The sequence below is a fragment of the Aquarana catesbeiana genome, linkage group LG08 (assembly GCF_042186555.1).
Source record: "Aquarana catesbeiana isolate 2022-GZ linkage group LG08, ASM4218655v1, whole genome shotgun sequence".
NCBI lineage: Eukaryota > Metazoa > Chordata > Amphibia > Anura > Ranidae > Aquarana > Aquarana catesbeiana.
The window spans coordinates 286,818,235-286,831,307 of record NC_133331.1 but is presented as its reverse complement, the minus strand read 5'-3'; the positions used below and the strand labels follow the sequence as shown (position 1 = coordinate 286,831,307).

Sequence of the window (13,073 nt, the reverse complement as noted above, 5' to 3'; positions counted from 1 at the left end):
TGCTCATGACAGTACTGGTGGCCAGGCCTCCATTAAGCTGGCCATACACTAGTAGATTTTTGAATGAAGTTTCATATGAATATTCATACAAAATTCTTTGTATATTTGATGACTGGATGAATCTCATTTGAAAGTACTTCAAAATTCTGCTTGCTATTAACATTTAATCGTGGAATGAATGTAATTTCCTGTACGAATACCATATACACTGTTAGAAATTAATTTGCTTGAGAGAAATTTTCCATCTATTTGACCCCACAAAAAATTTGAAAATCAAACAAACGTTCTTAAAATTTTGACTGTATGGCCAGTGCCCAGATCAGTGCCCAGACTAAATTTCCCACTCAAGCAGGACCTCTATTTCCACTCCCTATACCCAAGGAACCTTGGTGCCATATTGCCAGAAACAAGTGAGTGTGGCCACTGGGAGTAGAAAATGTCCCAGTGTCAGTAAACAATGTCTGTGCCCCATTGTTGGTGTCAGTGGGAGAAATAGTTCGCCTAACATTGCTGTCAGTGGCAGGAATAGTGCCCCATCATTGGTGTCAGTGGGAGGAATAGCGCCCCGTCATTGGTGTCAGTTGGAGGAATAGTGCCCCATCATTGGTGTCAGTGGGAGGAATAGTGCCCCATCATTGGTGTCAGTGGGAGTAATAGTGCTGCTTTTGTTGGTGTCAGTGGGAGAAATTGTGCTCCATTGTGGGTGTCAGTGGGAGGAATAGTGTTACAACATTTACTGTATATCCGTGGGAGGAATGGTTAATCATCATTGGTGTCAGTGGAAGAAACAGTGCTCCATCATTGGTATCAGAGGGAGGAATAGCGTTCCAGCATTTAAATCTGTGGGAGGAATAGTGCCCCATCATTGGTGTCAGTGGGAGTAATAGTGCTGCTTTTGTTGGTGTCAGTGGGAGAAATTGTGCTCCATTGTGGGTGTCAGTGGGAGGAATAGTGTTACAACATTTACTGTATATCCGTGGGAGGAATGGTTAATCATCATTGGTGTCAGTGGAAGAAACAGTGCTCCATCATTGGTATCAGAGGGAGGAATAGCGTTCCAGCATTTAAATCTGTGGGAGGAATAGTGAACCATCATTGGTGTCAATAGGAGGAATAGTGCCCCATTGATGGTATCAGTGAGAGGGGTAGTGCCCCATCATTGGTGTCAGTGGGATGAATAATGCTTCGTATCCTTGGGAGGAATAGTGCCCCAAGGGCCAGGTAAAGGCAAGCAAAGGCCCACTTTGAACACCACTGCTCTACTAAATAATAAACAGTTTTCTGTACAGCCATGACTTTGTTGGTGAGATTTCTCCTCCATTCCTGTCTGCCTGACACAAAAGGAAGAAAAGAAAAACCCTGGGATGGAGAAAAATCTGTAAATCTGAAGAAACATGAGCAACATGAAGATGAACAATAAATTATAAATCGAAAAATGAATTTATTGTAAGTAATGAACTTAAAACAGAGGTCAAACCACAGCAATAATACTAAAATATTCCATATGGGTTGGCTGATCTGATCAGACTGCCCCACCTTTACCGTACAAGTGTTCTACGGACATACAGATTCAACCTATGAACCTCCACCATTGCTTTCTCAGTGCTCTTCGGTGGTGTGTGTTCTCTGGTGGAGAATTAGAGTCACTTTCTGCGCAAAACTTTTGCCACAATCTGAACAGGAAAATGGCTTCTCGCCGGTGTGAAGTCTCATGTGTTTATCACGGTTTCCTTTACTGGGGAAGCATTTGCCGCACTCAGAACAGGAGAAGGGCTTCTCGCCAGTATGGACTATCCGGTGTGCATTTAGTTGCGACTTCTGAGCGAAAGACTTTCCACACTCAGAACACGAGAAGGGCTTTTCCCCGGTGTGGATCCTCTGGTGTCGAACTAGTTCCCAACTGTCTTTAAAGGACTTCTGACAACACGAAAAAGGCGGTTCTCCGGTGTGAATTTTTTGGTGTGCATTCAGATCACATTTTCTTTTGAATGATTTTTTGCAGTCAGGGCAAGGGAAGGTCTCCTTACTGGTGGGACCCCTGTGATGGACGTGTTGTTCAGATTTCTTCTCAAATGACTTACCACACTCAGAACATGACGGTGAAGCCTTATTTTCATGAGGTTCTGCATGCTGATCAAGGCAGTCGCCTTGGGCGGTGTGTGTTCTCTGGTGGAGAATTAGTGTCACTTTTTGGGCAAAACAGCTGCCGCATTCCGGACAGGAAAATGGCTTTTCACCGGTGTGCATTCTCATGTGGTTATCTCGGTTTCCTTTACTGGAGAAGCCCTTTCCGCACTCGGAGCAGGAAAAGGGCTTTTCGCCGGTGTGAACTCTCTGGTGTGATTTCAGTCGCGTTTTCAGCATAAATGACTTTCCACATTCAGTACACAAGAAGGGCCTTTCCCCGGTGTGGATTCTCTGGTGTTCTATGAGATTGGATTTCTTTATGAAGGATTTATCACACTCAGAACACGAAAAAGGTTTTTCACTGTTGTCCGTTCTCTGATTTACAACTGGATCATGTATTTTTATGAATGATTGTTCACAATCCTGAAAAGGATACACAATTTTGGGAGAAGATTCCTCAGAAGGATCTGGTGATTTATCTGCACTGTGAAAGCTTGGTTGGACATTTGGGATAATAGAATTCGACTTATCTTTGGACTCCTCAAACCGATCTATTGATCTTACCATATGATTAAGTTTGTGTTGTATATTTTGGGTAACGATGCTTGCTCCTGGAGAATATTGGACCATGTCATTATTGTCTTTGTTATAATGTGCAGATAAAATAAGATTTTCCTCTGGGGTATTACAGCCACTGGATCCTCCTGTTGAAAAAAAAATGCCATTATTAATCAATAGTAGCAGTAGCATTGTTCATGTTTTGTATTTAGGAGTCATGTATGTTGGTCTAGTAGTCAATTGTTCCCCAGATCTCTGGGCATGGAATTAGGTACAGCAACAATGCAAGGATAGCAGTAGGATAAGGTGTATAGTGCAACCAAAGCAACTATAGCACACTGGATGGATGTGTACATACACTAATGACAGTGAAATGGAAGAAAACTGAAAAAAAGACCTTCCACCTCATTTGTTGGGAATATGCCATTAAATTGAGGAATGGAGATGGACCTTTTATATGGTGTACAGTATCTCCTCCTCATTTGTTGGGAACATGACGTTATATTGAGGAATGGAGATGGACCTTTCATATGGTGTACAGTATCTCCTCCTCATTTGTTGGGAACATGACGTTATATTGAGGAATGGAGATGGACCTTTCATATGGTGTACAGTATCTCCTCCTCATTTGTTTGGAACATGACGTTATATTGAGGAATGGAGATGGACCTTTCATATGGTGTACAGTATCTCCTCCTCATTTGTTTGGAACATGACGTTATATTGAGGAATGGAGATGGACCTTTCATATGGTGTACAGTATCTCCACCTCATTTGTTGGGAACATGACGTTATATTGAGGAATGGAGATGGACCTTTCATATGGTGTACAGTATCTCCTCCTCATTTGTTGGGAACATGACGTTATATTGAGGAATGGAGATGGACCTTTCATATGGTGTACAGTATCTCCTCATTTGTTGGGAACATGACATTATATTGAGGAATGGAGATGGACCTTTCATATAGTGTACTTTTCACTGTGCAAAAGTCCACTGGACAGTTTCCTGATTTCTCATAATTTACTGTATGATCAATCTGCATACCTGAATTTGATAAAAATACATGGAAATGTGAAAAAATTTATGTGAAATAAAAATGTGATGTTCAACTCATTCAGGAGTTATTGCTATATATGAAGTGCTGTATTTTATGTATTTACCTGTGCTAATATCTAGACAAGATTCCTCCTTTGTTATTGTCAGCTTCATTTCAGCTTCCTTCATAGACAGCTGATCGTCTATCTCATACATCTCTTCTTCCTCTTTAACTTCGATTTTCATATCAATTACTTCTTCCCTCTATAATCACAAAATTATAGTGAGCACTATTATCCTGAGACTACATAAAAGACTATAATCTAATACAGTTTAGAGTTATGTTTATTTTGACATGTTCAGCTAAAATTACCTGATGATGGTGAGGGATGGTGTGATCTTCCTGTATGGAATCCCGGGAATACAGAGAACGGGGACATCTCTCTGGTGGGTTCCCATTACTGGATCCATCTGTAGGAAACACACACACTGACTGAATACATTGTTTCTATGTGTTTATCAGATGATGGGGGATCTAGGTGGACCCTCCGTACTGCTCTCACCTTTGCAATAAAGTTTCTTCTTACCTGGTGATGTGAGAAACAGCTGATCCTCCATCATGATGTCCTTGTAGAAATCCTTGTGTTCTTCTAAATATGCCCACTCCTCCATCAAACATTCCTCCTCTTCTTTTTTTATCTCTTTTTTAATGGTAATATTAAAATTACTCTGAATATAAATGTAAAACAAAATATTAAAAATTCAGGTAACGTACAGATCATTATATAGTTGTTAATGATTATTGATCGCCTACCTGATGATGGTGAGGGATGGTGTGAACTTCCTGTGTTGAATCCTGGAAATACAGAGGACGGAGACATCTCTCTGGTGGGTTCTCATTACTGGATCCATCTGTAGGAAACACACACACTGACTGAATACATTGTTTCTATGTGTTTATCGAATGATGGGGGATCTAGGTGGACCCTCCATACTGCTCTCTCCTTTACAATGATGTGTCTTACCTGGTGATGTGAGGGGCGGCTGATTCTCCATCATGATGTCCTTGCAGAGATCCTTGTGTCCTTCAGAAGGCTCCTTTATCACACCATACTCATCATCCTCCTCTTTAGACTCTTCTTTGATACTAATGCTAACATTTTTCCATTTTTCGTTCTGAGTATAAATTTAAAACAAAGTTGTATAAATACCTCTACTCTTCCAAGGAGACACCTTATAGGAACCTGACACACACAATGATACAGTCACCATCCAGACACATCCCTTGTCTGTTACTGGATAATGTCCCAGAATTCCCAGCACCGCTCACCTCTTCCATCAGGAGGTCAATGATCGTCTTGGTGACTTCCAGAATCTTCTGCTCATTGTTTCTTTCTGGAACCAGTAAGGAATGTAGAGGAACCATAATAGAGTTCTTTCCATCTCCCGATGTCTTCTTCACAACTATGTTATCCTGTGGAGAGAGATTAGCAATCACTATATACATTCCCCAACAAAAGAACTTACAAATTGCTGCCATCATCGTCCCTCTTTGCTAGGATCTAAACAGAGGTAATGATATTTCTTCTCATATTTGCAAATAAGCCTCTGAATTGTTTCCAGTCACCTTGTATCAGATACTATTCTGCTATAACAAAATCGATCACAGTGCAGGAGATGCAACTGTCACTTCCCGTATTTCACCAATTTTGTCATCAAATAATACCCAGCTTTCAAATCTGAATAAAGCATGCATACCGGTGATGATTTAGCAGCTTGTCAGGAAAAACTCTTTGGAAACGAAAAAAAAAAAAATGTAATTCTCCAGCTGTCAGTAAAAATAAATTCTGTAAAACTTTGCCTTGTAACTTGTTGTCGGCTATAAAGACAAAGAAATCAATCTCATCCAGTTTCGAGTTCGAAGAAGTTATGTATAGAAATGCATCTATTACTTAATGTCACAAAAAAATAGCAAACAAAAAAGTCCATTAGACGCTTCCCAATGGGTTGTTGCTGGAATAAAACTGTGCTCCCAGAATCCTCCTCACCTCCCCGGTCAGCAGGTAGATGATCTCAAGGGTGAGCCGTAATATCCTCTCCGTCAGATTGCTGCAGTTTTCCTCCATTGCTCGCAACTCTGTGCCATTCACTTCCTGCAACAATAGCGACCATCCCCCGATGCACTCAGCATCATGGGTAAAAGGCAGGCTTTTTTTGTGAATGGTTCCTCTTGGCCATTTTGTTGTAGACCAACAGACAGCCATTTTGTTGTAGACCAGCACACTGTCCAGCAAAAGCTAATGCCCAATCCTGAAATTAATGCTCAAACCCGAAACTAAAGCTCAAACCTGTGTACATCTATTAACATGCACCTTAAATTGCCATCATCTGAGAATAGATTGAATTTATAAGCCATGTAATATTCATTTACTTGCATGCCACATCTTTTTATATAAGCTACAATAATATGCTTGCCACCTGAAGTTTTTCCCTTTTTCCCTTTTCCCACCTAATATTCAAACCCTCTGCTGCCCCAATGATGAGTTTTGTATACTTGTGTGTCACAACTCACAACACAAACTATAGAATGTGTGCCTTAAACTAAAGTGTCCCTAGTCCAAATTTAGAGTTTGTAGTCAGCCCGAGCTTTGTTCATGTTATCTGTGTTCAATAGGTTTCTCCTAAGTCCAAAAATATTGGTTCCTTTGGTCTTCTTCTGAAGGGTGTTCTCCAGTAGATGAAATGAGAAGTTGCAATGCATGGGGTTGTAAATACGAGGGCTGTACCGAAAAGCGGGCGTAACTGTTTTATTAACTTAAACGGGTAATTCAAATTTCACATGTTGGTAGAGTATCTCTTCCTCTATACAAAGGTACTGCTCAACATAGTCTCCATCATGAAAGGAAATAGTATGTATTCTGGAGGACCACCCATCTATTAGGTACACCAAGAGTGCCCTCAGATATCTGGAGACACCGTGAAACGAGAAACAAGTTATGCATTTGTAAAATGTGATGTATTTGCATCATAGTTGAAACAATCTCTCGAATCATCTTTGAAAAAATTTGGGTGTGCATTGTTGTACCCACTTCTTTACAGCCTCAGACACCTCACCTGTTTCATCAAATTGTTGTCCCGAAGACTGTCCTTCAGAAGTGGAAAGAGAAGGTGCTAAATCTGGGCTGGACTGTAGATGTGGGGACCACTGACCAGCCAAATTTGGTGATCACCTGATTTGATGTGTGTGCTCAGGCATTGTCCTGGTGAATGTGGATCGTCTTCAGATTCTTGTTTGGTCCCTTCCTCCTAATGGCTTTTCTAAGCTTCTTACGTGTCTCAATGTACCACTCTCTGGTCAGGGTATGGCCATGTTCCAAAAGGTCAAGGAGAATGAAGCCCTGGTAAATGCAAAAAACAGTTGCCATGACTAGACATACAAACTGTGTCCAGAAAGTAATGAGAATGACATTTTAAAAATGATTTTATTGGCAAAATTTTACAGTTGAACATTGTCTCCTTCAAAGTTTGCACCTTGTGAGTGTACAAAACGCTCCAAGCGATTTTTCATAGCATCCCTGGAAGTCTTCAAGTGGGATGGCATTCAGAGCCTGCATAGTGGCTCTTTAGATGTTATCCACAATATCAAAATGGTGTCCTTTCAAACCCTTCTTCATTTTTGGGTATATGAAAAGTCACAAGGAGCCAAGTCACATATATTGATTATGCATTGGGTTTGTGCACATGGTGGCATCCCCTGGGATTCTCCTTGCTCTTCAAAAAAAAAAAAATGATCGGTGCAAGTTTCATACTGTGGTAACCCATAGCAACGACTGCAAAACTATCATTTTTTATCTGACAACCTAAGAGCTGTGTTTGGGACTTTCTCTGATGACACCGAGGACTGTCACAAGTGTGCAGCTTGACATTTTGTGTGGAGCGACGACGGTCAGTTGCTCTCTGGCCAGCAACTACAACTTGGTGGTGCCAGAGAAGAAACCACAGAGCTGCACCTGATAGTACATCTGTTGTAGGGAGCCCAGTGATTTTTAGTATCTTAAGTACCCTAGGCCTTGCCCCTGCCCCTACCCAGCTTGTCCCAGCAGAAACCCTGGGGGACTCAGAGTATGAGACATTCATAGGCCTGGTAAAAATGAATATTGCATTACCACCCTGGTCAAAAAGAGGAGGCCTCATAAGCTGCCAGAACTGCAATGCTAATGGTAGACTGCCTTTTTTTCTGCTGGAGGAACCCTTCTTCTGTGATTGCAAAAGGGGAAACTGCAGGCCTCTTGTTCCTGTAGTCCCTAGCCACTTGCCGATCAGGCTTTTTCTGGCACTTTTTGTTTACACGTTGAAATCAGTATTTTTTTGCTCGAAAATTACTTAGAGTCCCCAAGCATTATACATTTTTATTTAGCAGAGACCATAGGGAATAAAATGTCGATCCTTGCAATTTTTTATGGCACACGGTATTTGCGCAGCGGTTTTGCAAACGCAATTCTTTTGGAAAAAATACACTTTAATAAAAAAAACAAAAAACCACACTATATACCCCAATTTTTTTGTAAAATGTGAAAGACGATGTTACGCTGAGTACACAGATACCTAAAATGTTATGCTTTAAAATTGCGCACGCTCGTGGAATGGCAACAAACTACAGTAGTTAAAAATCTCCATAGGCGACGCTTTAAAATTTTATAAAGGTTACCTGTTTAGCTTTACAGAGGAGGTCTAGCACTAGAATTATTGCTTTCACTTTAACGTTCGCGGCAATACCTCACATGTGTGGCTCAAATACCGTTTACATAGGTGTACGCGACTTACGTATGCGTTCGCTTCTGCACGGAAGCACAGAGGGATGGGGGCGCTTTCATATTTTTTTTTTCTTGTTTATTTTACTTTTTATTTTTACACTGTCCTTTTAATTATTTTTTGGAATCACTTTTATTCCTATTACAAGGAATGTAAACGTCCCTTGTAATAGAAATATAGATGACAGATCCTCTTTATTAGGAGATCTGGGGGTCAAAAAGACCCTAAAACTCTTCTTTACCTTTAAAAGCAAAAGATCAAAAAATGTTTGATCTTTTGCTTTAAAGAAAAACTCATGACCTGCTCGGAATTCTTTTGTGAGAAAGCCAGCCCCTGGCTGAAGAAAAAGATACCGGGGTTATGGCTGATTCAGCCATAACCTCGGTAAATCACTTCAAAGCCACAATGTATATCCACAGATTGTGGTCTTGAAGTGGCTAGATAGGAAGACTTTGTTCCTAAGAAGATGGTTGGCCTCCTAACAGCATGGCCCCTTTAAGCCACCAAGCAGTGCATTGATCCCTTGCCATACAGACTTTTTCTCCCTTCCTTGGTTGATAGACAGCTGCAGGAAAAGGGGTGCAGAAAGGACCTTCATTGGATTGCAGCTTGGACAAGCCTGCCCCAAGCAACATGGCAAGGACAGTTTGTGATGGCCACAGGCCATGGCCACATTTAGCTCATCCACCACACCCAAACTGAGATCTGCTGGGACCTTCAGTTAGAGTGGAGTGTGTGTTCAGGAGCCCTGAAGGAACACACTATTTAGAAAAATATACAGCAACTAAAACCAATAAATCCACTATTCTGTTTCTTGTATGGTTGGGAGCATGGACCCTCCATGCAGACTGCAGGTTGGATTGTGGTGTGCATGGAGAGCGCACCCTTAGTGGCATGCACAGCTCACAGGTAGAAAACAGAAGTATCTTAGTAGTAGTGAGATGCCGAACTTACAGAAGCACAGAGGTAACAATATATAAGAGGCCAGGTAACAGCGGAACCTTGCAAGCTAAAGCTTTGGGAACACATGTACCAGCATGCCTGCTGGTCTTTGGGAATAGAGGAGACAGATTTTCAGTAAAGCTGCAGATGACAATTCTGAGGAGTGCTGTGGTGGGGACTTAGTTTGGTCAGCCCCAGACAATTTGGGGACACTAGGGGAAACAGAAAGCGAGATGCAAAATCTACTGGCCGAGCTACTGCTGAGTGCAGAGTTCAGGGGTGCACTACACACAGAGTGCAGAGTTCATCCTTGCTCCACAGCTGCTTACTTCTGCATCCCTCATCCACACCTCTCTTTCACCCCCCTTCAGCTCTGCTCTCTGCATGCTACCCCCCTTCCACTGCCCCCATCTTCTCCCTCCCTCCTTAAAAGCTCCACCATCTTCCACGTGTCTTACTTGCGTTGCTGTATTAAGCTGGAGCACCCAGCTGGCTCTAGTACCTCCCTGCACACTGTAGGTGGTTGGCCTCTCTCACTTGCAAGGAGATCATCCAGTGGGGGTGTCGGGATCTGCACTGCAGCCTGGACACCTGCAGCTCCCTTGTCCCCATTCTGCAGGAGATCAGATCTGTGGGAGCCGTTGGGAGACCAGCTGTCACTAGTAAACACAGAAGCCAGACGTCTGTGTTTACAAGTGATAGTGGAGCCAGAGGTGGTGGAACTGAGTTCCACCAAGTTCCAGCAAAAAAAAAAAAAAAGCCCTGCTGCTGGGTATTACATAGCACATCACTGGAGATAATGGACACTCTGAAAGTGCTAGTCAAGTCGGGAGGGACTTCAACATTGGCTTTCTGCTCAGGGACTATTACAAACGATGGGGTGAGTAAAAATCTGGTGCAGCTGTGCATGGTAGCCAATCAGCTTCTAACTTTAGTTTGTTCAATTAAGCTTTGACAAAAAAAAAAACCTGGAAGCTGACTGGTTTCTTTGCAGAGCTGCACCAGATGTTGCACTCTCTAGTTTTTTAAAAGTCCACAAGTGGCGCTAAATGAACAGTAAATCCAAGTAGGGAGAGTTGATAAACCCGTCACCAGCTTCAATGTGTATGGGAAAGCACACCACACCATGTGGAAATCCAATCTGCTTACCGGTTCTTACCAATCTGGATCCTGTGTGTAGCGCATCCCCGAACTCTGTACTCTGTGTGTAGCGCACCTCCCAACTCTGCATTCTGTGTGTAGCGCACCCCCAAACATTGCACTCTATGCAGCACACCACTGAATTGTACACTCTGTGTGTAGCACATCCCTGCACTCTGCACTCTGTGTGCAGCACACCCCTGAACTGTACACTCTAAGTGTCGCGCATTCCCGAACTCTGCACTCTGTGTATAGAGTACCCCTGAACTCTGCACTCTGTATGCAGCACACCCCTAAACTGTACACTCTGTGTGTAGCACACCCCTGGACTCTGCATTCTGTAGGCAGCACACCTTTAAACTGTATACTCTGTGTGTAGCGCACCCCTGAACTCTGCACTCTGTGTGTAGTGTACCCTAGAACTCTGCACTCTGTATGCAGCACACCCCTAAACTGTACACTCTGTGTGTAGCACACCCCTGAACTCTGCACTGTGTGTAGTGTACCCCAAACTCTGCACTCTGTATGCAACACACCCCTGAATTGTACACTCTGTGTGTAGCACACCCCTTAACTCTGCATTCTGTATGCAGCACACCCCTGAACTGTACAGTCTGTGTGCAGCACACCCCTGAACCCTGCACTCTGTGCATGGTGTTCCCCTGAACTCTGCATACAGCACACCCCTAAACTTTGCACTCTGTGTGTGACACCCCCTCCCCGAAATCTGCACTTTGTCCATAGTGCACTCCTGGTATTTAATGCCCCTGTAAGACCCTCTTGCCTGAAATTTGACCACACCCACTATTTAATACAGTTTGGAGGATGGGGGGGATTTATGGGGTCATGGTTGAGTTCCTGCACCTAAAAAAAACATTGTAAAGGAAAAACCAAATCAAGCTCCCCCCACTCTACCAAATAAATGGTTTTATTGATGCCTGTGTCCCTTGTTTGAGAGATTTTGCCTCAATTCTTGTCTGCATAACACAACAGGAAAAGGTGAGATATTCAGAACAGACAGGGGCAAAAAGTTTGGGTTTTGAGCAAAACTACCACATGAAGATACACAATAAATTATAAATCGAAAAATGAACTTTTTGTAAATAAGGAAATTAAAAAAAATTAAAAAATCACATTACAACTATAAAAATAAAATAATCCATAAGGGTTGGCTGATCCTTTCAGGCTGCCTCATCTTTATCATACAATTGTTCTGTGGACATAAGGATTATATCTATGAAACCACCATAAGTTTTTCATACAATTGTTCTGTGGACATAAGGATTATATCTATGAAACCACCATAAGTTTTTTTAGTGTCCGCGGGGTGGTGTGTGTTCTCTGGTGGATAATTTGTGTCACTTTCTGAGCAAAGCAGTCGCCTCTGGACATGAAAACGACTTCTTGTGCCTATCACGGTTCCCTTTATCGGAAAAGCGCTTTCCACACTCGGAACAGGAAAAGGGCTTCTCTCCGGTGTGAACTCTCTGGTGTATAATAAGTTTCGATTTCTCTGTAAAAGACTTTCCGCACTCAGAACACGAGAAGGGCTTTTCACCGGTGTGGATTCTGACATGTCGAACGAGATCTGATTTGTTTACGAAAGACTTCTCACACTCCGAACACATGTAAGGCTTTTCCCCAGTGTGGATTCTCCGGTGTTGAACAAGATGTGATTTTTTCATGAAGGACTTCTCACATTCGGAACACGCAAAGGGTTTCTCAACGGTGTTGTTGCTTTCAGGTACAACCAGGTCAGGTTGTGTTGTGAATGATTGCTCGAAAACCTGAAATTGCTGAAAATTATTGGGAGAAGATTCCTCAGGATTTGAAGGATCTGATAATGTATTTGGTCTTTGAAAACTTGGTTGGACATTTGGGATAATAGTATGTGATTCATCGTTGGGATCCTCAGAATTAAACAGATCTGTTGATGTTACCATATAATTAGGTTTGTGATGTATATTTTGAGTAACAATGCTTACTCCTGGAGAATACTGTGCAATGTCTTTATTATAATCTGCAGATGAAATAAGATATCCCTCTTGGGCCTTCCAGCCATTGTTTCCTCCTGTTGGAAATTTTTTTTTTGTGAGTAATAATATGTTCATTGTTCACGTTTAGCAGTTGAGAATCATGTATGTTTGTCTAGTAGTCAACTGGCATAGAATAAGGTATAGCAGTAACAACGCAAGGATGGAAGTCAGATAAGGTGTACAATGCAACCAAAACAACTATAGCATACTAGATGGGTGACAATGATATGACAAGGGACACCTCATTTGTTGGCACATGACGTTATATTAAGGAATGAAGATGGACCATTCCTATGGTATAAAGTATTTCCTCATCATTATTTGGGAACACAATGTTATATTAAGAAACTGGGATGGACCTTTCATATGGCGTACAGTATCTCCTCTTCATTTGTTGTGAACATGATGTTATATTGAGGAA

General features: G+C 42.1%; 2 protein-coding genes across 3 annotated transcripts in view; both read right to left on the bottom strand.

Annotated features, from left to right (window-relative positions):
- Positions 1-1,421: 1,421 nt before the first annotated feature.
- LOC141106581 (uncharacterized) lies at positions 1,422-5,919 on the bottom strand. Of its 2 annotated transcripts, none has more exons than XM_073597472.1 (8): positions 5,771-5,919; positions 5,053-5,196; positions 4,748-4,898; positions 4,537-4,634; positions 4,310-4,451; positions 4,096-4,193; positions 3,848-3,986; positions 1,422-2,831 (listed from the first exon to the last, which is right to left on the bottom strand). In XM_073597472.1, the coding sequence occupies exons 1-8, from the start codon at positions 5,846-5,848 to the stop codon at positions 1,600-1,602; spliced, it is 2,082 nt and encodes a 693-aa protein (XP_073453573.1). In that variant the 5' UTR covers positions 5,849-5,919; the 3' UTR covers positions 1,422-1,599. The 2 variants fall into 2 exon arrangements, with proteins under 2 accessions (XP_073453573.1, XP_073453574.1); XM_073597473.1 differs by having other exon boundaries at positions 5,481-5,910.
- Positions 5,920-7,185: 1,266 nt separating this feature from the next.
- Positions 7,186-13,073, bottom strand: part of LOC141106769 (uncharacterized) — a 70,667-nt gene continuing 64,779 nt past the window's right edge. The window contains exon 13 of the mRNA XM_073597696.1: positions 7,186-12,687. Coding sequence (XP_073453797.1) covers positions 11,975-12,687 — 713 coding nt within the window. The 3' untranslated portion in view covers positions 7,186-11,974. The remainder of the gene's footprint in view (positions 12,688-13,073) is intronic.